Genomic DNA, 27,077 nt, shown 5'->3' on the forward strand with positions numbered 1-27,077 from the left:
CCAAACGTGAAGATGATGAATTTAACGGCACCTAAGCTCATGCCCATGAAAGCCCAAGAGGGGATTTAATTTTGAGTTGTGTTCTGCTGCTGCCATCAACAAGAATCATGGGGAACACATTTTTATTTACCTGGCAGTGGCTAATAGCCTCCATCACTTCTGATTAATCTGACACTGCTCCAGGATTTATCTTTGTGTACGGACCATGTGGTGCTGCACAGCTCGGCACAGGGAGAAAAACACAAACAGTGCCAGAGCCAGTCTTTTACTGCACATAATTCTTACTACTTTGGATAAAAGCCTACATCAAATGGCGTGTGAGTGTGTGTGTGAGAGCGAGGGCTGACGTATGTGTATGAATGAGAAGCAGTTCTGACAAAAATAATAACAGCTGCAGCTTTAAAAGTGACCAAATGTGTTTGTAATGTCTTTTTTTATTTCCAGGTTATTGCTGAGGGACTGGAGAGCCCATGGCTAACATTATGACCAGCAAATATCACACCAGTCCCTGGGGCCTGGTTAAGTAGCTCATTTAGCTCAAGGTTAAGTTAGCTCAAGGTTATGTTTAGGTCTCCACAGACCGACTGTCTGCAGAATGCACAGGCAGAAAACTGCTGATGGGCCTGTGAAATGTCAGAATGTATCCTGTCTGTTTAGGGGTGAGAAACAGTGAGAGGAGAATGTGGACTGCTGGGAAAACAGTGTTTGTTTGACAACGTGGATGTACTTGTTCCTAGCATTGGTGTGTGTGTGTGTGTGTGTGTGAGTGTGTGTGAGTGTTTGTAAGTAACACCACGGACTAGCTCCTTGGCACGTCACAGACATGATGACATTGATCCAGCAGACCTTTCTCCATCACTCTCCCTGACGGAGGTAACTGGATTGTTCATAAAAATGGAAATTGACTTGTGTTATTCCTGCACACAGATGCCAGCGCTCAACACACTGATGAATTCATCCAAAAAAGAAATGGTTCCTCCCGCAAGGCTGTTAAGGCTTGGCATAAAAGCAGAGGAACATATACAGTGTGTGACTCATTAATATGACACCCACAGGACCGAGGCTCCACACTAGAGGGGAAATCTATAGTGCTATTTGAACATAAACACAAAAACAAACACTTCCTCCCCCAACGTGATCCCGTGTTATTCAGGTAAACACTTCAAACAGATGCAGAGCAAACAAGCAGTGTGAGCTGAGGGGGAGAGGGGAACGCACAGGCTGGAGGAAGTGAAGCCTCTTCCTGATTAACAGTTTGCTGTCGCGTGCACCGTGGCAACACTTAAACAGGCTAACATTTCAACAGAGCATGACTGCGTGGGTGGGTGCTGTTGATAATTATGCCAAATACGCCACAAAATGTAATTAGTTCTGTTGTACGCATCGTTTGTTAGCTTAGCAGCAGTAGGTGCCACTCGCTAATTACCCGCAACCACTGTAGTCATCTGACGAATGCGTGCCGCACAGATACTGCAGCTCTTTCATCATTTTTTTTTTACTCCCTCAACAGCGGTGGCAGTGGGCTTGATGACACATTCACACTTATTAATCAGAGACATAATGGAAGCGATGATCACCTCATACTTTCACTCTGCTTTTTACTGTTTCATCTGTGTGGACAAACATGGGAACCATGGTGCTAAAAATAGCTTGATACTTAATCAATTTAGCTCACCCGTGGCTTGTCTCCTTCAGCAGTAAGGCTTAGCTGTGAGGCAGCAGATGCTATTGATTTTTCTTTTCTTTTTTTTTTTTGAAGCGGGGGAGGGAGCCAGTGAAGAGGCTCGGGTAATGATGGAAATTTTCCGAATGGCTCCATGCTTTTATGGGGTGTAGTGTTAATGGTGACTTCAGTCTGATGAATTACAGTGTAGAGTTATGTTGGACACAGGGTAACCTTCTGTGTAAAAACGAGTGGAGGAGGCTCTGAGAGGAGGCTCTGAGAGGAGGCTCTGAGAGGAGGCTACAGCAGCATGAGCAATGACCATGTGGACAAAGAGCAGGTTAACTGTTCCCTGATGTTTCATTAATATCTGTACTCATGTCTTTATTCTGACAGGTATATATTGTTTTATTTTGTCAGAGAGGAAGGTGAGCAGAGAAGCATTAATTAACAAAAACCCAGACACAGATACCAGGACGTGGCTAAGGCTGAAAACGAGGGCAGTGATTAGGGTTTTACTCCACAGATCTGCTTGTAAAGTGGGTCAACTTTGCCCTTGGAGAGATTAACGAGCTGTTGGAAGAATAAAGCAGCACCACTTGAAAATCGGCAATAAATTTAAAAGCATGTTTAAAGGAGAGTGGTGGAGTTAAAGGTGGAGGAGGGATGAATGAACGGAGGTAAAGAGTTTCAATTAGAACTTCAGTTTGTCTTTACATCTGGGGTTATACTTCCTCTGCTCTGCAGCCATATGGTCCATTGGCATTAGATAAGATAAGATACATAATACGACAAATCAGCTGTAGAAAAAGTACATTTAAAAATGCTGGTTCACGCCAATTTTAGATATATGTTTGAGTTCAAGCACTGCTGAGTCAGTGACTATTGATTTACTAGGAGTACTGCCAAAAACTAAGAACTGGTTAAAGACGTCTCCCAGTTTATTATGGTATTTTCTTAGGTGGGTTGTGGTAGGACAAGTCTGATAGCAGGTAGCCCCAAATTACAGGCTGCCAGAGCAGTGTGAAAACTACTACTGATACAACCACTGTGAAGGGAAAGACAAAATGGATTCCAAAGAAATGTCTTTTTTTTTTTTCATTAAAAAAAACCTCAGGTCTAGTTATTCAACTATAGTAAATATTCAACATTTTCCATTTATTTCCACTGGTATGTGGAAGTAGGTTAAATCCTCTTACTCAGACGTGGGCACTGTACAGCCTGCAGGCCACATCCTGCCCAAAGACTAATGCTAGCTGGGTCGCCTGAGATCAAAGCAGGAGCTTTGAATACCAGTTGTACTTTTGATTTGTTTTTCAAACATTAAACACATTTTGTTTGTTACTTGTCCTTTGACAAAAACTTTGACTCATCTACTACCAAAAAACAAAACATGTTTGAAACAGTTTGCTGTTTTTTTATACAGTAGGTAAATGAAGGGTGTGGGTCTCTATCTGCCCCGGCCCTCAGTGACCACAGGTAGAGTCTACAGCTGACGGAGGGAGATGCTGCTCCTAATACCACTGTAAGCAGGGGGCTCAGCTGGAGCTGATGTGAGTGCCCTTTGTGTTTGTGTGCGTTCATGTGTCCATTTCAGGAAGCTCAGGTGCTCTGAAGTGAAGTGTGAAGAGGGCTATGTGAAGGCACAGGGTGAGGGTGGGAGAGAGAAATAACAACTCGAGAGCTCAAACTGTGAATACTGGAACTTCAGAGAGGAGCTCATGTGAGAGGCAGAACACAAAAATACTTCTCTCCTTATCTCTTTATACACATAGCACAACAGAGAATTGTATATAGAGTACTGTGACTAAGGGGTTAACATTAGGAGAGTCTCATTGTCTCCACTGTTCCTACCCATAACTGAAAACCTGCATATCACAAGAAGATCATTTAAAAACACACAGGTATTATTCACAAACATCTCAAAATGTTGTTAGTAAGCAAACAAAAAAGATTCTTCAAGTCTTTATGTATTACAACAGCCTTTGATATTTCACATGTTGTTTCACTGAGTCAGGAAAGCATAGCTAAAACCCAGTGTTAATGAACTGCAGCCAATGACATTTACATCCGTAAAGATGGTTTGTCATGGTGTCGACACGTTTGCTTCCCCTTGTTCAGCAACAAGCTGCTCGATGTTTCCTAACTCTTATTTCCCCTGGTGCGAGTGAGACGGCTCCGTAAGTATTGACTCCGTGTGTAGAATTCAAATTGACGGAATGCTGTCTTTCAACTGATTGGATTAATTTCGGAAAGAAAATATCTGCAGATGTTTTTAAGAGTAAAAGATCAGACTCAGTCCTGGACTCTAACTGTGGTGAGGATTAAAGTCAAGGTTTCATTAAATTTGACGACATGTACAGACTCTGACATCACTGTGAACTTTTCCAATATCAAACCAACCCAAGATCTGTTTGACTTGGCTTAGTCAAGCGAATCTGTCAAATCCTAAATCATCCAGTAATTAGAACAGATGAAGTCATTTGATATTGGACAGAAAGCAAGGTGCCTGAGTAATAACAACATCATCTAGTAGTAGTATTAACAGTAGTGGCAGTAGTAGAAGTAGTATTAGGAGTATTAGTTCATTTTAGGAGTAATTCATCACCAACATTGACTAACAAATTCAATAATAATAATAATAATGTTAAGTGTTGCTGCCCTCACTGCACCTTTTTTTGTTCATGCATGGGGAAACTCTTTCATTGTACTGTAATTACTGGGTATATTACAGGTATGCAAAGACAGAGTTTAGCGCTGCAGTTTCTCACTTCTCAAACTGCAGAGAACAAAAACAGCAATCTATAAAACAGTCTTTGTAAACAGTGTGCTACAAAACACTATTTCACAGTGAAACCTGTTCTTGGTCAAATAAGGATAGGATTCTGTTAATGAACATTGTTGTTTAACTCAGTAGTCTGCTCTGACCAGAGACTGGTTAAAAGTTGAATCACAAAAAAAAAAAAAAAAAAAAGTAATTAGTTCTTCTGTTTGAGGACGCTTTGTAGCAAATAAAATAATCATTTAAAGAAATTTCCAGGCATGGAAATATTTTTATTTAGAGACGTATCAGTAGCACAACCTTAATACAGTACAAGAGGTATTTAAAAAGGTATTTTAATTTAAATGGTGATTGAAATAAAAATGGCACTTTTGAAAAGGTTGTTTTCATATTGACTGTGAATCATAATCATAAAGTGTCCTTCTGTGTTGGTATCTTATTACACTTCTACAACTAAATTCACCCGTAACGTCAACTAAAGTCTGCGTGTTTTGTGACGCCTGAATGCACGTCTGGGAGACTGATTTAAACAACGTCTGCAGCAGTTCGTCCTTCCTTTTATTCCTATTTATGTCAAGGATGCTGAAAACACATTGGTAAACAACAACCTACAGCTTGAGCTCACATCAGAGCTAAACCAGACCTGTGTGTTTTTCTGTCACTTTGAACAGCACGCACTCACAAACAAACACTCTTGCACAAGCCTCGGCTAAGTAAACCACTCACAGTTACTCAATAACCCATGTACTTGTGTTTGTCATTAGCGTGTCTGTAATTTCAATTGCAGGTACTGTAGGGAGATTGGTGGGAAACTGCCTGCTGAATGGCTGCCTGATGATAACATGGCTTGTAATCAAATAATGTTTTTTGCCGTATGTTAAAAACATCTGGTCGACAACAAGAATGGAAGAAGAAACAAGTGAGGGCTGGCCGGAGTGTTCAGGCTGGAAAGCTGATCTCAAAGGAATGGAATTAGGTCTGATTAAACTTCACTGTGGCTTAGCTGCCATATAAACCAAAGCTTTCTCTACGTTTGACAGACACCTGCGTATTTGGTTTGTGTAAGTAAGTACTCAGAACTGATTTTATTAGGTTCTGGTGATGGCTTGTGGTGACTAAGAGCCCATAAGATTTAGAAAGATATCGTGTGTGAAGTCACCCTCCATGTGAATCGTCCATGAGCCACAGTGAGCTGTATTAGCATATCACTATCTTTCCAGGCAGCCTCTTTTCCCTATAAACCATTACCTTCTGCCTCGCCTCATTAGCATTGCAAATAACACCTAGAGCTAGAACAGTGATGGCAGCAGGAGCAGCAGCAGCAGCAGCAGCAGAGGAAATGGGACAGAATTAACAAATAATGTAAGAGGTGTAAAAAGAACATAAGGAGCATAGTGTGGCAGGTTGACTTTACAATTCTTGCTTCACCTGTGACTTGCATTTAGGAAGTCAGCCATTTTAACTGAGGATTCTTTGTTATGTAGTAAATTTTTACATTTGAGCAGTGATCGTAAAACTACAAGCAAGTCGACCCAGTCGTTTTTTCCCTGGAAATGTTCCTTTTTCTTTGCAAAATTACAAGCTGAAATCACAAAAAAGCTGCTCTGAATACAATAAACTTTGGAATCAAAATTCCGTTCCTCCGGATACATGAAAGTCTTTTAAGGAATTTAAGGCTCGATTTCTCACAGAACACTGGCGTCAGACATTTTTGAAAAGCTCAGAGACTACACTTTAAAAAAAAAAAAAAAATCTGCCCTTCAGCAACGCTGTTTCTGCTGTTCTGTGGTTAGTCATATATATATATACAGTATATCACCTGGAAAGGAGAAATCTACCGAATATGGTAAACATAATGACTTAAGACAGAAATATTTATCTGATATGAGGCTCATGATTTACAAAGCTTTTCTCACTTCATGTGGACAAAGGCTTGTCTTACAGTGATATAAGTTCTGCCAAAGACACGGGTTGTGCAACACAAGTTGCCCAATAGAGCGGTAATGCAACATTTGTGGTGTGAGCGGAGCAGTTAAACACAACAACAGTTACAGAGAGACAACCCGACATCCTTTATCAGGGAGCAGCTACCCTTCACACTCTCACTCTTTCAAAAGCCTATAGTCTCTGCATTGTCTCCTCCATTCTTTGCCCTACGCTGTCTCCTCCCTGCTGCCTCTCACTCAACCATTAATTTTTAATCACAACCTAAATGGCTGCCTTGGCTGCGGCTGTGGGGGCAGCAAGTCAAGGGCTCTTGCCTCTGGTTACAAAGTAGGAAATAAATTTGAAGAGATCAAGCTAAACATACAGGGAGGGAGAGAGCTGATCAGGGAGGAAGAAAGACGGAGGAAAATATCCTGCTACTGCCCTTGCATTTTAATTAAAACTTGAATGCTTTCATCTCAGATATGCTACAGAAAACAGGGATCATATTAGGATGAAGAACTGAGTGTTGAGTGTTGTTCCAAGGTGAGGAGAAAGAAAGAAAATATAATAATTTAAAATGTTTATAACCTGACTTGGCTACATCATCCAAGGTAGCACGAGCAACCAGTTCAAGCCCGGAGGTAAAATGTGGAGTTGCCATCTTTACACCGTGTGGTTTTACTATCTTCTGCAGTCAAAGCTCTGGTTGGCCTGATACTGTTTTTCACTTGTGTACTGGTATTTCAATGAAGTATTGGCCCTGATATTAACCCTTCATTGGTATCTCTAGTCACGGCATGTTGATCAAATAGAGTGGGAGGTTATTTTATTAAAGGTACAGACCATATTTTCACAAGTGGAATATATTTAAAGTTGTATGTACACTTAATAAATGACATCATGTGAATGTAGTTTGTGAGGGGACAAGGGTCTGGTTTCCCTCCGCCCCCATATTTCTTATTTTAGTAATTAGAATGCGGTCTTAAGCAGTCTTATAATGAGGACTAGACACAGTCTGTTTGGAGTCCTGAGGCGACGCCATGTAGCCGTGCCTCTGGATCTCTGCTCAAGCACTGAGGTTTTTACACAACCACTGTTTGCTCTGACTTCACTTGGACTGTAAAAGTCAAGCCTTGTTGACACATCGGTGCTGTCTGTACCCTGAGGCTAATGGCTATTACATCTGTCTGCTTCTTTTCAGAGGGAAGAGGGAAAACTACAAAAATCAAACAGTTCTTTGGAACAGGCACAGTGAAAACCGTGACAGCTGACAGGAATCTGACAGTCTCACCTCAGTAGAATTACCACTGTTGATCTTTCTCACAAGTGCAGTCAGGCAATTACACTGCTTTCTATGTGCCTGGACATAAATTAATGACTTGTGGCTGGCAGCAGTCTGTCAGTTACATATATAACAGTTTCTTTCACAGGTCATGAAAGTTGGTAGACGGTCGACTGCGATGCTGTTGTACTGCTGTCGTTTTACGCCTACATATGAACAGTATAAATGTAGTGCCTGGAGATGAGATTAAATAAACCAATTATAGGACAAGCTGTACAATCTCCATGAGGAGAGGGGTTTCTGAGCTGCATGCTTCGTGAGAGTTTGTTACAATCTGAACTAGAATGCAAAAAATATTTGTAGGTTCAAGAACCAAAAACCAACAATTCAATCGAACTAACCAACTGAGCTCCAAGGAATCAATCAATCCAATGGGAAAAAAAATCATTACTAGAAAATTGTTTCCTCTATGTTCTCTATTTAGGTCTAAAGACTTTTGCATATAGAATAGAACAGAATAGAATAGAATGGAAGGTCTCTATTGTCACTGCCTTAACATTAAATGGAGTTGAAGTTGTCTCTGTCTGCTGCAGAGCACCAGCAGCTTCTCACGTTACATCCTAGATCTTTACTAATCCACCTAATTACATGATGAATTCTCGCACATCTACGCTGTGGTGTTGTCTGACCGTGTAAGTCTGTCCAAGATGTATCTAAGAATTTAAAGCTGTGGGGGGGTTCAGTGCTATCTTTCTTAATGTCTACAACTTGGTTTTTCCAGTGTTGACTGATAGGTTGCTATCTGCGGACCGTGTGACCAGTCTGCTGACCTCTGCTTCGTTGGCTGACCCATCTTAACTCCTACGATTGTGGGGTCGTCAGCAAAATCTATGATGGTGTAACTGGAGTGGGGAGGGGGAGCAGTCATGGGTAATGCAGTGAGTAATGCAGATGAGTCAACACAGCCCTGAGGAGACCCAGTGCTGAGGGTGAGGGGGGACAAAAAGGGTGGAAACCAAGTAGATCGTCAAGAAGGAATGAGGGCCTGACTGAGGGATGACGGTGAATACAGTAGCAACTTGATCCACACAGTCTTTAAGCACTTTTCCAGGAACCCTGTCAGGACCAGCAACCTAGGTGTGGCAGGGGAACTCTTTAGTTTGCGTGCTTGATGTTTGAATCCACATAATCTTGTATGTTTTGCCCTTCGTAGCACATTCCAAATACTCTGTGAAAATCAGTGGCACATTCTTTTAGCATGCTCGATGTAAATCTTCAGCTGTGATGTTAACACCATCCGGATGAGCCTGAAGCTGTTTGATTATGGTGGAGTGCAGGTGAGCTATCGCTGTGCTCACATTAGCATCTGGGGGAATGTATTACAGCCGTGACCATTACGACCGTCATCTTTCTGGGTCGATGGTCTGAGGAAATCTCCATGTCAGGAGAGCAATGACTATTTATAGTCCTGCTTTTTGAATGTTGTGCATAAATAAAAACAGCCCCCTCGCTGTGTTCCAGTTGTTGGATTGTGCGTCCTGCCAGCAGAACCGCAGTGTGAGGGCCAGCTGATTTGTGGCCGTTTCTGTTATTACGATCTCACAACAGTCCCACACACAGGTGCAGTCCCAACCTTGGCCAGTAGTGTTTCTATCAGACTTCCTTTCTGTACTAGGTACTAATAAGTTCCTTTTAAATACTCCTACAGTTTAGAGGTCAGATGGACGTAGTTCTCCAAAAGTCAATATTTTAAACAGGTTTCCTTTGAAGTTTGTTTCAGAATTTCAAGATTTTTTCTTATTTATTATGAAATCGATCGTAACACAGCTCAATGCTAAACAGACATATACTAATACACTGGTGGAACCCCTGACAGAAGTGATTTACCATGCTTTTGCTTTTAAAATCTCACACTTCCTGACATAAGAACATGTTTACTAACTGACGTATCCTCCTAGTTTATAGACTCCCAGCCTTAAGGATCTCATTTATTAAGACATAATAACGCATTAAACATTAAACAAAATTAGAAAAAGACAAGATTCAATTTGAAATTTTGGTTTCAGATTCTACACCAGTGCTTCATTCAGCCCAGGTTTTATATTTTCAAATAAAAGATTTAAATCCCTTATATTTTTTTCTGTTGTTTTTGTGAATATATAGAAGTGAATATATGTGAGTATATCTTGTAATCATGATGTTGTGTATAACTGTTGAAAGCATAGCACAGGCTCTAGTTCCATATTATATTCCCAGCAAAATGTGGTGAGAAGTACAGCTCAGATATTTGTGTCATCGGACAAAGAAAGAATGTAAAGACAGGCCAAGGTTAAGTGGAGACTGCTAAAATTCATACTCTCTAAGGAAACGTGGTATTCTCTCTACACATTCTCCTTCAAGCACAGAATAAAAAAGAAAAATATTTGGATTGCTAAGAACAATAATTTAGCTGAGTCTTTATGAGACACACAGTTCACCCTCCAATAAATGTGGCTCCACATGTACAATGGTGTTTGTTGAATCTGTAAAGACAGTCAAATCCACCATGGCTACCTTTATCGCTTAGGGCTTTCTTTCTTGCCTCCACGCTCATGTGCTCTGATCTCTGCTCAGCAGCTCAGCTCTCTCCTCTCCTATCCCCATTAACTGCCTGACAGATCAGTAATAAACACAGCCTGTCACATTCAAGGCCTACCTCTCATTTACTAGAGAACACATGAAACAGTGCTCTCTCATTCTTCTTTCTTCTTCATCCACAGGGCTCATTCAAGCTGAAATCTGATTTTTGGCCCTGGATGCCTCGGAGGCAGCAAGTTCTTCTTTACACCCCGATAGTACAGAAACAGGCATGAATATTAGATGGGATATCCATGAATAAATAACCATAACAGGACTTCCACTACTCTGACCTCTTTCTGTGCCTCACAATGAATGGCAGAGGAAAGGAATGACTAAAGAAGAGAGGGACTCTGGGGGGGTGAGGGGAGGGAGGGGGACATGACCAGCTCAGACACGGTGAACATGTGTTAGACTATTTCTCTATTTGCCATCCCATTGTGCTGTGATTCCACACGTGAAACAACAACAATTACAAGAATAATAATAACAAGGGTAATAACAAGCGAACAGTGCAGCAGATTGTTAGTTTAACAAGACTGAACTCAAGTCTTTTCAGTGGGGATATATCCTGTTATAGCCATCTGTGCAGAGAACCAGAGCCATACATATGGCACAAGCTCAATAATGCATGTGTGGGAAAAGCAAATTAAATAAAACAAAAAGCAGGAAACGTAATGTATACAGAGCTGAACTGAATGCATAATACCAAATAAAGAGAATCATTTATTTGCCATTCATTCTTACTAGTCCCATGGCTCAGGATTGTTACACGGGAACAAGTAAATATAGATTTCTTTTTGCCTCAAGCAATTCCCAAAAGTGTGCTCAATATGTATTGCCCTGGATTTCACTGGTCTGAACACAAGAAGACATGATAAAACACGACCCAGTGGAAACGAGTGAATAAGTTACTGTGTGTGCTGCTCCTATAAGCTGTGGTTTATTCAAGGAGAGAGTGATGAGACAATTAGAGAAACCTAATTTCAGCCGGCGGACGACATCAGTAGTAATTGCATTTTCAACCTGAGCAAAAGTCATAGAGTATAAAAATAACTAGACAGACAGAGACACATCTACACACTCACTTATATTTATATATGGGAAAATAATACATATATACATATGCACACACTATATTCTTATATAAATATATATATTCTTATAGTTTTATATATATATATTTATATGTATGTGTGTGTGTGTGTGTGTGTGTAGAGCAAAGCAAGTAATGTAGTGCGTTGCACCACTGGCATGCAGCCCAGGACATGTCTGCAGAGAATAAAATCAAACTCCTGCATTGCTGGATTTAGGTTCCCCAGCTCTACCTGCTGTTCCAAAACCCTTTTGGACCCCTACTGCTACAGTGGAGTAGATAAAATCTAACTAAATAATAAAATAATAAAATACCTTTGAACTACTCTCAGCAAAATGGTGATTGCTGCCAGCAAATGATTTGCCATCACTGTAGGAAGCCAAGAATTGCTACGGGTTCACGTCACCACATGAAGTGCTTAAATACTTTGTAACTGACACAAGGCATGGATTCATCTGTGCTATTGATTTACTATACTCAGTTATGACGTACGAGTTTTGTGTGTTTCTTTACACATAACTACAAATCCATAATTTCATTAGGAATTTTAGAAAATGTAAATTTTCTAAAACCCAAAGAATGCAGAAATAAAAATACAAATAAACTGGATTATCTGGGCAAAGCAGAGACTGAAAAGGCTGGGTGTGTGTACATAACCTGACAATACAGAAAATGTCCGGTTATTAAGAGCATAAAGGATGTTGGAGGTTGGTGTGAGGAAAAGAAAAGGGAAATGTGGCTTCATGTCAGAAAGCCAAATAGCTTTCAACACCCTGACTGACCTTCTGTAGTACACCCACACACACATTCATACACCACCCCCAACACATACAGACACACCAAGTCCAATCTCAGTGCGCGCACACACACACACACACACCCATACAGGATGTGGTCATAAACCATAATGCACATCCCTTATTACAGGGAGTGGGACTTGGACTTCTGCCATTTTAAATGCCACAGACTCCTCCACATGATAATGACTGATTATCCTGAGGTTGTATCTACTATATTATATTATCTACAAAGCCAAGAGGGAAATTATTACATAGGCAGCCAGTGCAGTTGCCATTTTCGACAACGCTCACAGTACAGTGACCTGGATAACTGGATAACAACATTACATGTAAAGCCTTTAAAAAGACCTTAGTACTTGATGCGTTTGCTCTATTGACCTTTATCGAACTAAGCTGATATAAAGCTAGGATAGCATCTCACCTGCATTTTGACAAGAAAGCTAAAATGCTGGTGGGATGCAAAAACTACTACACAAAAACATCAACTCAGTTCTCACCTTTAATGTCTACTACCACCTCCACAATTGATATGAAAATAAAAAGGTATGTGGTTGAAGCTCCTTCTGAATTCATGACAGCATTCACTCTTCTTGGAATGGAGTCCATCAGCTTGGCAGAACAAAGCTTTGCAATATCTGCCGACCTATTTCTGCCAAAAGTTTTCCCAATCTTACCTCTAAAACCTGGCATTTTAGCAGGGTTAACATTTTTCACTTCTTATATGCACTGAATGCTGCTCTCTCTCTCTCTCTCTCTTTCTTTTTACATGTTCACCTAAAGACTATCTTTGAGATGAACCTTGAGGTGTAAAATTGTAGCAGAGATGATGTTACTGTGGCACCACATCACAGAAAATAAATGTAGTGGAAACACTGCTCTGCCAATGATCCAAAATGAGGTGAAAAGTGAGAAATGTTATGTATAAATATAGTAAGAAATACTTACTACTGATATATACGTGTGTGTGTGTATAAATAAATTGAATCAAATTAATGTTTCAGCCTCCATTTCTATCTTAACACTGAGTTATGGGCACCACGCACAAACAGTTGGACAATATAAACCAAATACATGTATTGAAGACAGAGAAAGCAGGCGTGGGAAAAACATTTAGGATTATAGGATGAAGATGTCCCTCCACTAATATATACACACAAGCCTACAGAACAGATTTAAAACATCATGATGTACAAGCACAAATATAACACGACATTAACCTGGAGAAAGGAAACTGTGTCCTTTGTTGAGGAGTCATGAGAGGATGGCCGATGACAAAGACAAGCAGCTGGGACAGCTGACTAAGATCAGTGACAAAGCTCTGACCTATGACACGCAGAGGCAATTCAACTGAATGAGAATGAAAAATAATGAGAGATGGTGGAAAAAAACTGCCTGAAGAGAAAGAGTCTCAGTCCTTAACACAAGAGTACGTCAATATGGTTTAGCACAAATTGATCAAATCTTTATTTATAAAGCTAGTGTTCTACACATCCTACATTTAAGTCTGCTTGTAACGGCATCAGGTCACAACCTGTTTCTTTAGCCCGTCTAAGGGAAAAAAAAAATAAATCAAGGCCCAGTCAAATGTTCTTTCAGTCCAGAAAATCACAAAAAACAATAACTAGTTTTGAAGATTCCATCATTTGAACATGCATTTTTACTTTAATTTATATTTTAGTGTTTGCTTTGATTTTAAATAGTATTTTCAGGGTTTTAAAATTCAATTATATCATATATCTTTGTACATATATACTGTTTTGATTTGATTATGATCTAAAGCTGGGGGTTAACGGCTAACAGGGACAACAGTGGTATTAAATTACACATTTGTGCTTGAAGGTAGAATAACTGAGATAAGTAGTAAATGGTAGAAATACTGCAACACTGTGCTGTTGCTAGAGAAGATGTAGAATGTTAGTAGGTCGTAATAGTTGACCTTGTCGACCTTTTCACTGCAGGCAGTTTTTTTTAATGATTTGTAGAAATGTTATGTCCTCACAACAAAGACCCTACAGGACAAACGTCCTGTAACGTATGAGGTGATTTCACAGTCCCACTACTGCACATTTGGGAAATGTAAGAGGAGAAGGATAATGCAGCATCTGTGATTACATAAATTCCTGGGCAGTTCTCCACAGACAGGTACAACGACTCAAAAATAAGCTGCTGACTCAAGGAACCACAAGCCACTCACAGTTTAAATTATGTAGACACACTTCTCCCTCTCAATCAGTGCTTACTGCAGCAGACCCCACAGCATTGTGTCAGCACTTCTCATCAACTTCAGCCTTTTATTAAAAATTCTTATGACAGTCAAATGGCTAAACACTTAGATACAACCAAAAACCTGAAGCTACGCTATGATATCAGTGTTTGTCTGTTTTTTGTATGTGATGAACGTTTTAATCTTGCCATCACTTTCAGATTCACAAGTATCTGGTCTCCATTTCAGGGATATTAAAAGACACTTGTTCAGGTTTTCTGTTCAGCCTCTCATTCCCTGCCGATCTGGAAAGATGTGATGGAGGCACAGCTGCATTAACAATCCTCTCCAATCTTCCCGGGGTTTTGAAATATTAACAGAAGGGCTTGCAGGTACAACATTTTGCTGCAGCAGCAATCGTAGCCGAGGGAAAACGTGTTTGACTTCTATTATAAATCAAATAATACAGCAACAACATAGCACATCCAGGCCCGGCATGGCCCCCAGGCAACCTGACAGAAAAATTCCATCGTTACAGATAGCTCTCAGAGAGGATCTGTACATGTATACGGTATATTGCTTACACAGTCCAGGTAATCCTGTTTCAGTCTCATACTGTATATAAAGTCATCAGCAACAGTATATGTTATTAAAAGTCTTTTCTACACCAGGAAGACAAAAATATGAAACCCTGTGTCAACTGGGACTAATTTCATACACTTTTACAGACATGAAAGAAGTAGGACTTACAGATCTTGTGCTTCCCTTTCATTGGGAATTTCACCAGGAGCTCCTGGGGGTTGGTGCAGATGAAGACAAATGGGGAGGAGGACTCCTCGCAGGTACCAGGAAACTGGATTAGAGAGACAATCGAAAAAGAAAAGACAGTTTCAGCAGGGCTCATATTAAAGATGTAAAAAAAAAATGTTAAAAAGTCAGACAGCCAGTGTCCTGTCACAGCTGAACTGTTCCAGCCAGGACATCTGTTTTATATAAACCAGGGGAAGTGAAATAGACACACAGAATTCCACTAATAATCTCTTCTTTGTAGAAACCTGGAAGATGTCTTTGTCACTAGGTCACAATCTGCTTTTTTGTCCACAGACTGCAATTAAGTTCCTTTCCACCAGTTTTGGGAAAAGGAAAGAAGATGTTGCCATGCTTCAAAAATTCTAACAGGTGTCCATTCATGTTTTGTTAAAGATTTTCTTGTTCATTATTATTTAAATGCATCAAATACTGAAAAACGGATCAAAGAAAAAGTGGAACAGATTGAGAAAAATATAATGATAAAAACCTGTCAAAGCTGTTGAAGACGCCTGAGAGACGTGTCTTAACACGTTTCAGTTATTAACATAAGACACCCTCTGAATTTTGTAAAAAAAATGTATATATATATATATACACACACGTATATAAAAAGATGATTCATGAAATCCTCCATGTGTGACAGTGTAATTGAAAAACTAATGATGCAACTGTTAATGAAAGCATTTATAGTTTTTTCTACCAGGAAAAATGTAATTCTTCTTTTTTTTTTTTTTACGGTGAGACCCAAATTCAGACACATACAATAATCCATCCTCGTTCAGTTACTGGGAGAAGAATTACTATTGTAGCTAACACATTTTAAGTGTTTGTGTTGTCGAATAATTTTTACACTATTTGAGGAAACCGTTTAGGTGTCCATGTGTGGTGCATGAAGTAATGATGTTTGGTTTAAACATGGAAGAATATATTTGGGTTTTTTTTTTGTATTTTCCCCAAAAAAAGTATTTGGAGGTGAACAGTGTCACAGAACGACTGGCACTTTGCTTTGAAAATATCATCTATCTAAACATTACCATTACCTGGTAGCCAGCTCAAACTGCTCAAACTTTTTCTGTCAAGGGATGCAATATTTTATAAGGGAACGACCACAAACTCCTAAAACAAATGTATTATTGCACTTGTTCTTCTCCTAGAAGCCTCAGGATCAGAGTGCGATGTAACTTGATTTTCACCATAAGTCAGAACTCAAACTGTATGTCTGTCATTCAGATAAGCTAACACAGTGGTAACATCATAAGCTAGGACATTAAAACATTAGAAGAGTCTGACTTATGCTTGTGAGCCGCACATACACCCGGCCAATGTAAACAAGGCTGTCTACCACGTATAGCGCCTCGTGATGATGTAATCATCCACTCCACTTTGAAATTTGCCAACCAGTTAACTAGAGAACTAATTGGCAGAGTTTCACGCTGTACGTTGGAATGCTGGAACAAGACTTTCTCAATATGACGTCATTATGTCCTCGGTTTAAGAAGTCCTCTGTGCTGACTTTACTCAGTAGATGTTACACACTACTTTATCTCTTGTGTAAATGTTGTAGGTGTAGCATCTTGTATGATTGTTTTTTATCTACTTCTTACAAATGTGTTAGATTGTGAAAAGTGTGCAGTGATAACACAGTTTTCCCATCTTATCTCCCAAATGTTCTCAGGTCAAACTGTGTAAGGTAGAAAAAGATAACAACACAACAGTGTCCAAAAATACAGGGAAAGTTCTGACTCTTTCTGAATAGAACACCAGTTTAACATTTGGCAAAAATACTATGTAAAAACTGCTCATATGAAGTGTTTCTTTTTTTACAAACCATAACATTACAAAATATTTTTACTCTGATGCCATTCCGTATATATACTGTATCTGCTTCATCTAGTATCTCTAGGTAATTTAATTTTCCTTGAGCTGACATTTATTCTGATAATTAGACATAGTGACTCATGCAAAATGTGATAGAAAATTGGCCCCATTAAAACAAATCCTGTGGCATATTGATGCACAAGCTACAGTTAATGATGCCGTTCTACATTCCTATGAAGGAGGTGTTTGTACGGCACATAATTGACAGCAGCCTACAGCACATGGACACTGGGAGACAGGAGAAAGTCTCTCTCCTGCTGTGTTATTGATTGGCCTCTCAGGTGAGCAAAGGGAATTGACTGACACAGTGACAAAGGAGTCATCTCTTCCATCACTGGCAGCCAACGGCTCTCAGCTCATCCAATTTCCTTCAGCAATATCAGATAGTGCCCATGATTGCATCTAGCCAGCCAGGACGCAGCTCTTTTTACGACAGCATGCTTTTTCCCCTCTCTCTCTCTCTCACACACTCTCCCTCGCTTCAACTCTCTAATTCAGGTTTCCTATAACACTCAGAGGAGCACTGAAGGTTGTGACAAATTTGTCTCTTAAAGGGGGAAATCGGCCTTTATGTGAATGTGCTTCCCAGACTAGCTGTGGCAAAAATGATAGGGATGTTTATTTCAGATGAGAGGCCATGTCATGGTGAATGTAACACCTACAAGCAGACAGATTTCACACTCTTAGAGGTATTAGCTTTAGATGCTAAATTACACCCAGTAGTGCAATGACTTTAACTGAATCACTTGTGTTTTCTCACTACCCTTTCTGAAAAGGCTGACGTACCATTGCACAACAGAGAATGCAAAAGTCATCATAAACGAAAAAGTCCTATAAAAAAAGGCCATCTACAGAGCAAAAAGTCTCACCTCTGCTTGTTTGACCAATTATCATTTAGTGGCAGGAAGGTTTTAAAGCTTTTAAATAAGTACAAACAAAGTAGACAGGCTGCTGTTAGGGCTAATGCTATTGCTAACGTCCTCTGTGACTTTCAGTAAGGATTGGACTAACTAGCAAATGAAGGTCTATGCTTAATGGATAGCTGTTTGTTTCGGTGAGACAAATATTTTCTGATAAATACATCACTACTGTTGCAAATTATCCCCACAGTGATTTGATAATGAGCCAAACATGGTTTCAGCTGCTGCGAATTGATTGTTGAGCCCTTTGGCATCGTTTAAACAATAACAGAAAAAAATACTTTTTTTGGCAGGTTTGACTTTTTTGTAACTTGTTAAGGATGAAATCCAACAAAGCTTATCTTTTAAATTGATTTATACTGGTCCACAAAGGTTTTTAGATGATGATCAAAGTGGTTTGTAGAGTGTTTCTAAATATCACCCGCCAATAATATTAGAGAAAGATATGTCTTTAAAAGAGAAGATTTTATTTACCTGTTTCTTTTAAGCAATACTTAAATATCCCACAGACTTTTTATTGAATGATTTTCATTTTAGACATGGTAGGTGATTTGAACTCTGTGAGTTTAAAAACCCATTAGTCATGGAAAATCTATTGACGAGCTGATTTAGACATGCTGGATCACCATGTTTTCACACTTTTTCACCAGATGTTGCTAAATTGTTGTTCCCCAAATTCTTGCCTTAAAACAATGGCAACATACTAAAGATCAAAATGTTAAAAATGACCTCCTTGCTCTAAAAGCAATTTGCAACATTAACACTTTGATTGTTTGAGGTGAGAGATACAGCACACATAATGTTTGCAATGGATAGTTGAATCCGTTTGTGCAAAGTAAATTGAAAAAAAGTATCATGTTACACAAGATGGCTGTACTGTCTGTGGTACTGTACAAAAACAAAACAAAATGGTGGTGGTCCTTCCAGAATCAGAAATAGTAAGCACTTCTGCAGACAAAGCTTTGCTGTGCTCATGTGAGACCCCATGGTTGCTCACTCTTTCATCCTCCATTAGTTAATTAGCATTTAAAGCTGTTGAATGTGCTGCTTCGCCTCAGTACCTCACCCACATAATTGTTTCCATCCTATGGTCCTCTAAAGGGCATGAAACATTGCGGTTGTGACAGGAAGCATTTGCTTCAGAGCTACATATTCATCAGGAATCAAGAATCTAATGCTTGGACTCAAGTTACAAATGCAATTACTGAAAAAACACGACAGGTACTATAATCAAGAAATTGCCAACAATATAAATGTGAAAAATGACTCTCAATCTCAATCAGCTGAGAGTGATCCAAAGTCATTAGTATGTTCTCAGAATAGTAGGTCAACATGACTGCCTCAAGGGATTCTGGATAGTGCAACCAAAGTGTTTTATATGGGAAAGATCTGAGGGTGTAAATTTATTTAAAGCAACTGCAACGACACAGTTTGAGTCAACTACCCCTTTTCTAGCATAACAACAACATAACACGACTGTAGCATTTAAACTGTAAACAGCACATAGACCTTTTAGACACAAGCTAGCAACTTGATCAAGTTGTGTTGTTCCCTAAAGACTTTACATTAACATTTACAGTTACCTTGATCTGTATTCAGAAACCTTTAGACCTGTCCATTTCCTCAGACTGAATGCAGAGTATTTTAACAAGTAGATAAAATTATAAAGGACAGAATTCAAGGTATTTCACACAGCCTCCCGGCTTCTTCACTGACTGCTAACTCAATATATTGCCCACTGTTAAATATTATGGAATCAAGCCAAGGGGATTAAAAAATAACCAGATGTCATAATGTGGAATTCACAAGTTAATTTAAAAATGGAAAATGGATGCTGAGAAGGAAGAAGGTGGCTATAACAAAGTGACTCAGAGGGCAGGAGGAGGACGCAGTGTCCATGTGTCTCATACCACACATTCTAATAATAAAGTATCATGTGCTGAGATTCTTTCTTCTTATTAGCATTTCATCAGGATCCCTGACACAGCTCATCTGCTCTCTGCTGCAGTGGTCATTATTAGTACCACAACTACCAAAACAGTGTTTGATGAAAACAATATCCATCTTAATAAAACCACCTAATAGAGAGTCAGGATTTTTGCCAGAAGGAAGACAAAACCTTTGAATCCATGCTTGTCAAGTGACGATTCAACAAGCCAACACTGTTCTCTTCTCCTCTCTCTACAATGTCTCTCTTTCTGGCTCTATTCAGCTGCTGTCGGCAATTAAGGACAGCAGAGACAAGTAATCTCCTTCTGGGTAACAGGGCCAGACCAGAACAGGCATGTGGAGAAGGCTGTGCATTTGGGGAGGGTGGGGGATGGCAGTAAGCTTGAGGTAGAGCGAGCCTGGCCCCCAGTCCTGGCCAGGCCCTGCTTGGCTGCACTCAATCTCAGCCCAATAAAAAGCCTTTCATTGGCAGGGTGCAACTGAGCCAGACGGGCTGGGAGCATGTGGCTTTTAAAAATGAGGAGGGTGGAAAAGGGAGGAGGGGAGGCCTAGCACGACAGGAGCAGGACGAGAGAGGTAGAACCAGAGAGTGAAAATGAGGAATATGATCCAGTAAGAAAGAGGGATAATAAGAGTCTGAGGTGAGGGAGGCAGAGGTTTTTGACATACAAAGCTAACCATGTCTTCTCACAGAGGACACTTCTGAAATACTGCTTCACCGGTTCGGTCAAGGCTGGTTTCACTCTGGGAATTGAGAAACAGATGGGTTTTCTCTGAGCTATATGTGGGAGGTGAAAGGGTGTTGTTAGGAAATGTATGCAACACCAAATGCTCTTGAATCCATCACCGTGTTTAAAGAACAGGCTTGATCCTGATCACCCAACCCCGTGACATTCACAGACATGAAAAACCAAGAGCACGATGACATGTAGATAAACTTCCTTGCGTGACAAACCATATTTTAAATCCACAATGCCGGCCCTGTAGTTATATACAATGATAAAAAGACAATTATATATTATCAAGTGACAATATTACAGTAATGTAACGCAACCTTGAGTGTGAACTCTATTATGCAGTACTTACAAAGTGTAATATTACTGGTGTATTCATGCATATGCAATTTATTTGAAATTTTATTTGCTGCCTAATCTATATAGGAAAATATATTTATGTTGTTCATATTGTATATATATGTATATAAACATATTGTATACATATGTATATATACATATAGACATTTATATATATAATTGTACTTCTACTATATATAATTTTCTACTTTCCTACTATTCCAGCTCAAACAGCAGTTCTGCTCTGGAAATTAGTTTTCAGCTCATGGCGTGATTAACTGAAAACAGGTTATGCCGTTTTACTCAGTCTTTTGTTATTTTATTGTCATACGTTTGCAGATAATTAGTTTAAGGTCAACTAACAGTAAACATTACCCCACCACTGAAAGGGGCTTTTATGTGAGGCTACAGGCCATATGTAAACAACCGCTTGGATTTTAATTATTGTCATCTTTTATCAGAAGTCCTCCCTCTCTCTGATTCACTTCCATCTGCTGTTTCCTGTTAACACAAACCTACTCCTCCATCCGGTGCACATTTAAAACCTCCCAAAAGATGGGGAGAAATAAACTTTTTTTTCTTCACGTCACATTTCCTGTCAAACATTTGCAGGAAGTGTTGAGTTTCATCAAGAGCCAAATGACATCGCAAACACCCAGGAGAGTCCATCAAAAGAACCAGACTGTGAGAGAGGACGCCATTTGTGTTGGAACAGCAGAATGGCCAACAACAGAGGTTAACATTATTATCACAAATGATGATTGAAAGTGAATTATTTGACACAGCACACAACCAAATGTGACCTCTGCTTTTAACCCATCACCAAAGTGAACAGTGGGCAGCTTTAATCTGCCCGGGGAGCAGTGTGTGGGGACGGTGCCTTGCTCAGAGCACCTCAGTGGTAACTTGGCAGCTGGTGGACTTGCACCTGAAACCTCCCGGACTCAAGTCTGCTTCCTTAACCATTAAGCCACCACAGAAATTACCCAGGAGGCAGCTGGATTTGAACTTCTTGATCTGCGGTTAAATGCTCTACCACTGAGCTATACCCCAGTTAAATTACCACCAGATAAGAATGAATATGAGTATGGAGCATCTATGTATATTGAGCCTGATACTCCATTCATATAAAGTTTTATTTTATTAATCTTATTTTTATGTTTTTTTCATTTTAGTAGTATTTTGTGTAACATGAAGACTGCCTGTTGAATACAGAAATATTAGTTTTCTTCTGGATTGAAACAGCCTTCTGTTAATGAGAATGATATGTTTTATTTTTTGCAGGAGTTGAAGGTGCAAGTCATTTTAAACAGAAATCCACTGCTAAGTATTACTGCTCCTACAACATAAACAGGACACAGACTGATCCCTTTCTCTGAGCCCATTTGTTTAGACATAGGTTTGAAATCTTACTGGTCCTTGAGCTAGTGACTGAATTTGTCCATGTATTTTTCAGCGTACCTTATCCCTTTCAGCTTCAACACACAGCATTGCACAGGGTTGTTAAAAAATTTATTAAACTACTTTGCCTACTGAATCAACCGGTGTCAAGTTGGAGGCTGAACATTAATTATCTAGGGGTATGCAACACTGGCTTCTGAATTTTTTTACATTATTAATATCCTGCTCAAACCACAGACATGTCTCATTATAGAGACCTAGCACCAGGGGCAGGATTCTCCAATAACTACCAAGTCTCTCATTATAAAAAAAAGAAAATCACCGATCTCTGAAAAACATACCTATTTTGCACTAATAAAAAACAAAGCTCTGTGTTTTGGATGAAATGATTAAAATGACTAGAAAAAGGTTCATTACTGAAGGTGAATGACTTCAAGCTGTTTTCATTTCTGATTTCCTGCAGTGACTTTTACCTGAAGATTGAGGAATAGTAAGGTTTCTATTCCCCGTCCCTCCACTACACTATAGGCGTGGAAGAAAATAATAATGTTTGTACATTAAGAACAAGTCATGCATTACCCTCTGAATGCCCACCAGTGCTGACAGGTGGAGTGAAGTCATGTGTTTTCGCAGCGACATCCACACAGACTTCCTCTCTTAACCCAACTCCACTTTCCCAGCCATGTTTATGACTTCACCTCCTGCGGTGGCCCTCGGGCAAGAAGCAAACCAAACTGCCCTGCTGCAGTCAAAGCTCTTTAGACTCAACAAGTTAACTGCTGGAACTTTCCAAGGCAAATGATTCGCTCTAATACCCACAGTTAAGCTTCTGTTTGATGAGTGCAGCTCACAAAAAAGTAAAAAAGAAATGACACAAAAATGTAATGAAAATAGCATTAATAAAACATCTGACGAATTCTATCAAAGCTGTCAAATATCGTATAATCATATAATTGTATAATCTATACAATATAAGATTTAGAAAAAAAAGTGCATTTTACTTTATTTTAGAAACGGTATCAGTAAAAAGTAAGTGCTTCTCTATAAAAATCACACAGGAAACACTTACAACATGCTCCCTTTCTCACACACACATTCTCAGTCACACACTCACACACAAACACCCCTGGAGACAATTACTAAGCCTGCTTTCAAACGTCAAGATCAAAGAACACCCAGGGAATCTAAGGCATTAAAACGTCTCATTTTCCACCACAATCTTACTTTACCGCTGCCACAGAGTCAGATCGGCTTCACACAGGTGCTGCCAGCAAAGCGGCTTGTATTCTAAGAGAGCTAACAAACCACTTCACAGTCAGCATTTGATTTCATAATGTAGAAATTGGGAAGGACTGGGGAGTTTATGAACATGCGTGTCTTTTGAGGTGGATGTTTGCTTTGATTTTGTGACGCTCCGGGTGCAGCTCTGCCATCTGTGTTCACTCAGCCTCCATGGGAATAACTGCCTCTTCCCTGCTTCACTCTGAGGCTGGCAGTGAGCAGGGTTTGTGAGAGGAACACAGAAGGGAAGGCTGTCCAGTGGCTCTCGTCAAAGCACAGTGTTAGGTTTCTCTAAGTCCCAGGGTTAGTGGTACAGCTTACAGGGGCTATGCTTTAAAAAACTCAGAGGGAGAAGAGTGAACTGTTAAAGAGAGTGGGGTAAAGGAGAGTACCTGGTAGTTTCTTTTTATTCCAGGTACTATTTGATGACAAAACACTATAGTGTGTGCTTTAAAGGTAAGATACATGCTAAATCGCAAAGGAGTGATAGCAAAAAACAACATTTTAAAGCATCACTTCATGTGTGATGATTCTAACTCTAATTTGGTAGTTTTACATGATATTCATTCAAACAGTCTTTGATTTCAAATGGAAAGTAGAAAAGGAAATATCTCTCATATTTTACAGCCTGTTTCCTGATAAAGATAACATTTAAACCATTGTGACCAGGTAGAAAAACCTGTTGCTGGATTTTCTTTAGTGTTTTTTTAAACATGCTCAAAAGAGGCATCAGCGTATCATATCATGAACCATATAGCAAGAAGATTGTGTTTGATTTGTTTTTTTTAATCACAAAAATAATTAAACATAAATGTGGTGCAGTGCTAGATTACAGAGCAGCATCTTTTAATGTTTGTGAACTGATCAGTGATCATCAGGAATTAGAATGTCTTTAAAAGACATTTGATGGTACTTTATGATCTTCAGTGGACCACAAGCACAAAGCAAAGGCAGCAACAAGACTCTTGGGTTGGGGCTGGCAGTCATGTAATATTCATGCAGACGTATGTGTATAAAAGAAATTAACAGGAAACACATCCATGGAGAGATTTGAAAAAAATCCACTGCAGAAAGTTGAAACACAGCCAAAGAAATGGTGCTTTAAGCTTCGGGGGGTGGATGTATTTGAACCACAGCACTTATATCTGTCTTTGTTCATTTGCTGGTGCATTAAAATTCTAGGAAATGTCAGAAAGCATTTGTTTTTTGTTACAGTCCACAGCTGGGTGCACTGGTGAACGTACACTTATATGACATTCTGTCTCGTTACACTGTATTTCCTGCATATCAGAGCAAGTTTTACACAATTTCTTTCTTTACGTGTCATTTTAAGGACTTTTCAGGTCAAATGTCATGCACATGTAATACTCTGTGACATGTTTTAAATGTAATTTTCCTGTTTCAGAGAAAACCACTGGATCTAAAAGCACTAGGAAGCGAGAAGACGTTTTAGTTTGCTGAACACAGAGGGATGAAGATTAATGGCACTGGAGGCTCGGACTCTCTCCTCTGCCTCTCCCCCTTTCCTTCCATTTCCCTCCTCTTTAATGTCACTAAACAGGAAGTTGCTGAGCCCACATGTCACCAGCAGAATACAATTGAGTTTGTAATCTCTGACCCTGCAGAGGCAGAGACTCTTGCTCTCCGTCTAACTGGCTCATCCTCTTTAGGCGACATGCTTGTTGTTATGCTGCGGCTATGCTGGGGCTTGGCTGGATAAAGATCTCCTCTCAAATGAACAAACACAGGCATGTATGACACAAAGCAATTGCAGAGGCTTGCCTGGGGAATGTTGGCATAGATACAACCCAGAATCAGCTCCACATAATGGCTGAGGTAATGTGGGCTTCTCAATTCTAGACGAGAACAGAACAAGGAAAAAGTGATTACATTAAGGACCTTTTTCTTGTTCCTGATATAATCGTAGCGGGGAATCATGGCTCCCACTGCTTTAGTGTAAAACACTAACTGATACTGCACAACCTTCATTTGTTTCCTCATTCCAAGAGAAGAGAGGGAAAACTGGCACAGACCCTGGCCTCACGAGGAACCATTTTGGGACATCAACAAACACCAGATGTGTAGATGGGAGATAAATGCCAAACATATTGATTCTATGCTTAGAGTGTCCCTGTGGCAGAGCTCCAAATAGATCACAACATTAAATTTTAAAGAGGTCTTGTTTTATATATGCTCTGTTGAGCAGTGCTAGGAAATTTATTGTAAAGAAAACATAAACCCAGAACCAGAAACAATGTTGCATAACGTGGAAAAAATCTCCGGTTGACTTATGCACTGTGAGCTAAAGATTTCCACAGAACCATAATGATGGACTGTTCAAACAAAAACACTTGATACAAAGAGATTAATAAGTAATAATGTCTCTTATCAGAAGTCATTCAAACCAGATTACATTGAGGAGAATGACTGAAGGGCTAAAAGCACATCTACTAACAAAGACATGAAGATACATATAGTGCAGAAACATTTTGTGTTCCTTCTGCCCCAAAGTATTTCTCACATATTATTTGATAATTGCAAACCTAAAGCTTGTTTATTTATCTACCTTAAATGAAGCATCACTGAGACCCGAGCTTTTATATTAGATTAATTGATAATCTTAGAAGGTTTTATGTCTTGTTGTTCCTGTTCCAGTCAATAGTACTCAATAGTAATGTCATGAGTGCCCTGCAAGGTTTCACTTATGTGCTGTGGGGGTGTTCTGAAGTAATGACATCATAATGACTTTGGAATATTTCTCCCAGACCAGAAGAGAGTAAAATAATAATAATAAAAAAAACAGTTATTGTTCAAACTTTTAGAAATGAAGCTGAAGAGGCCATTGAAGGAAGATGTCATTAAAGCCATTTCCTATTGCCTTTATCATTGTTACATGTTCCAGAGTAGAGACAAGCCCTGTTAAATGAGCTGAACAGAATGGAGCAGTGAAGAGAAGATAATAAAGGCAGCTTCACTGTCAGTTTTCCCAGTGGCAGAAAGTGTGTGTCATTCAATGAAGTAATCTGAGGACAGCAGTGAAACTCTTAAGAGTGCAGCAGGCCATTTCAAGTCTGGCAGATGGTTCTAGAGTATGTATTTTTCATGCTGCTGAAACCTGTGACTGACTGAGGTTTGGTTGGTTGTCATCCAGTGCCTGGGGACCGTAGTGCTGAATGGATTTTACACACCACCACAGAATCACATGATGTCTGACCTCTCTGTCATGGCAAACTGCCCAGCAAGGAAAAGAGAGGAAGGGGAGGAATGTGTGTGTCTGTGTGTGTGTGTGGGTTACCGTGTGACGGCACTGTGGAAAGAAAAAGACCGAGAGCAATGCAGAGGAAAACAAGCTACTCCATGTAAGCTAACAAGACTGTTCACTGGACAAAAACT

The 27,077-nt window shown here is 39.6% G+C and overlaps 2 protein-coding genes across 3 annotated transcripts in view; both read right to left on the reverse strand.

The window, feature by feature from the left end:
* znf609b (zinc finger protein 609b) overlaps positions 1–15,221 on the reverse strand; it is a 108,412-nt gene extending 93,191 nt beyond the window's left edge. Inside the window, exon 1 of the mRNA XM_025053564.1 lies at positions 15,122–15,221. The gene's annotated coding sequence lies outside the window, so the exon portion shown is untranslated. The remainder of the gene's footprint in view (positions 1–15,121) is intronic.
* trip4 (thyroid hormone receptor interactor 4) overlaps positions 1–27,077 on the reverse strand; it is a 48,153-nt gene that overhangs the window by 11,298 nt on the left and 9,778 nt on the right. For both annotated transcript variants that reach the window (XM_025053565.1, XM_008337071.3), the window contains exon 12: positions 15,122–15,224. In XM_025053565.1, coding sequence (XP_024909333.1) covers positions 15,122–15,224 — 103 coding nt within the window. The remainder of the gene's footprint in view (positions 1–15,121; positions 15,225–27,077) is intronic.

This window comes from Cynoglossus semilaevis, unplaced genomic scaffold, assembly GCF_000523025.1.
Source record: "Cynoglossus semilaevis isolate Cse_v1.0 unplaced genomic scaffold, Cse_v1.0 scaffold1721, whole genome shotgun sequence".
In the NCBI taxonomy this organism is placed as follows: domain Eukaryota; kingdom Metazoa; phylum Chordata; class Actinopteri; order Pleuronectiformes; family Cynoglossidae; genus Cynoglossus; species Cynoglossus semilaevis.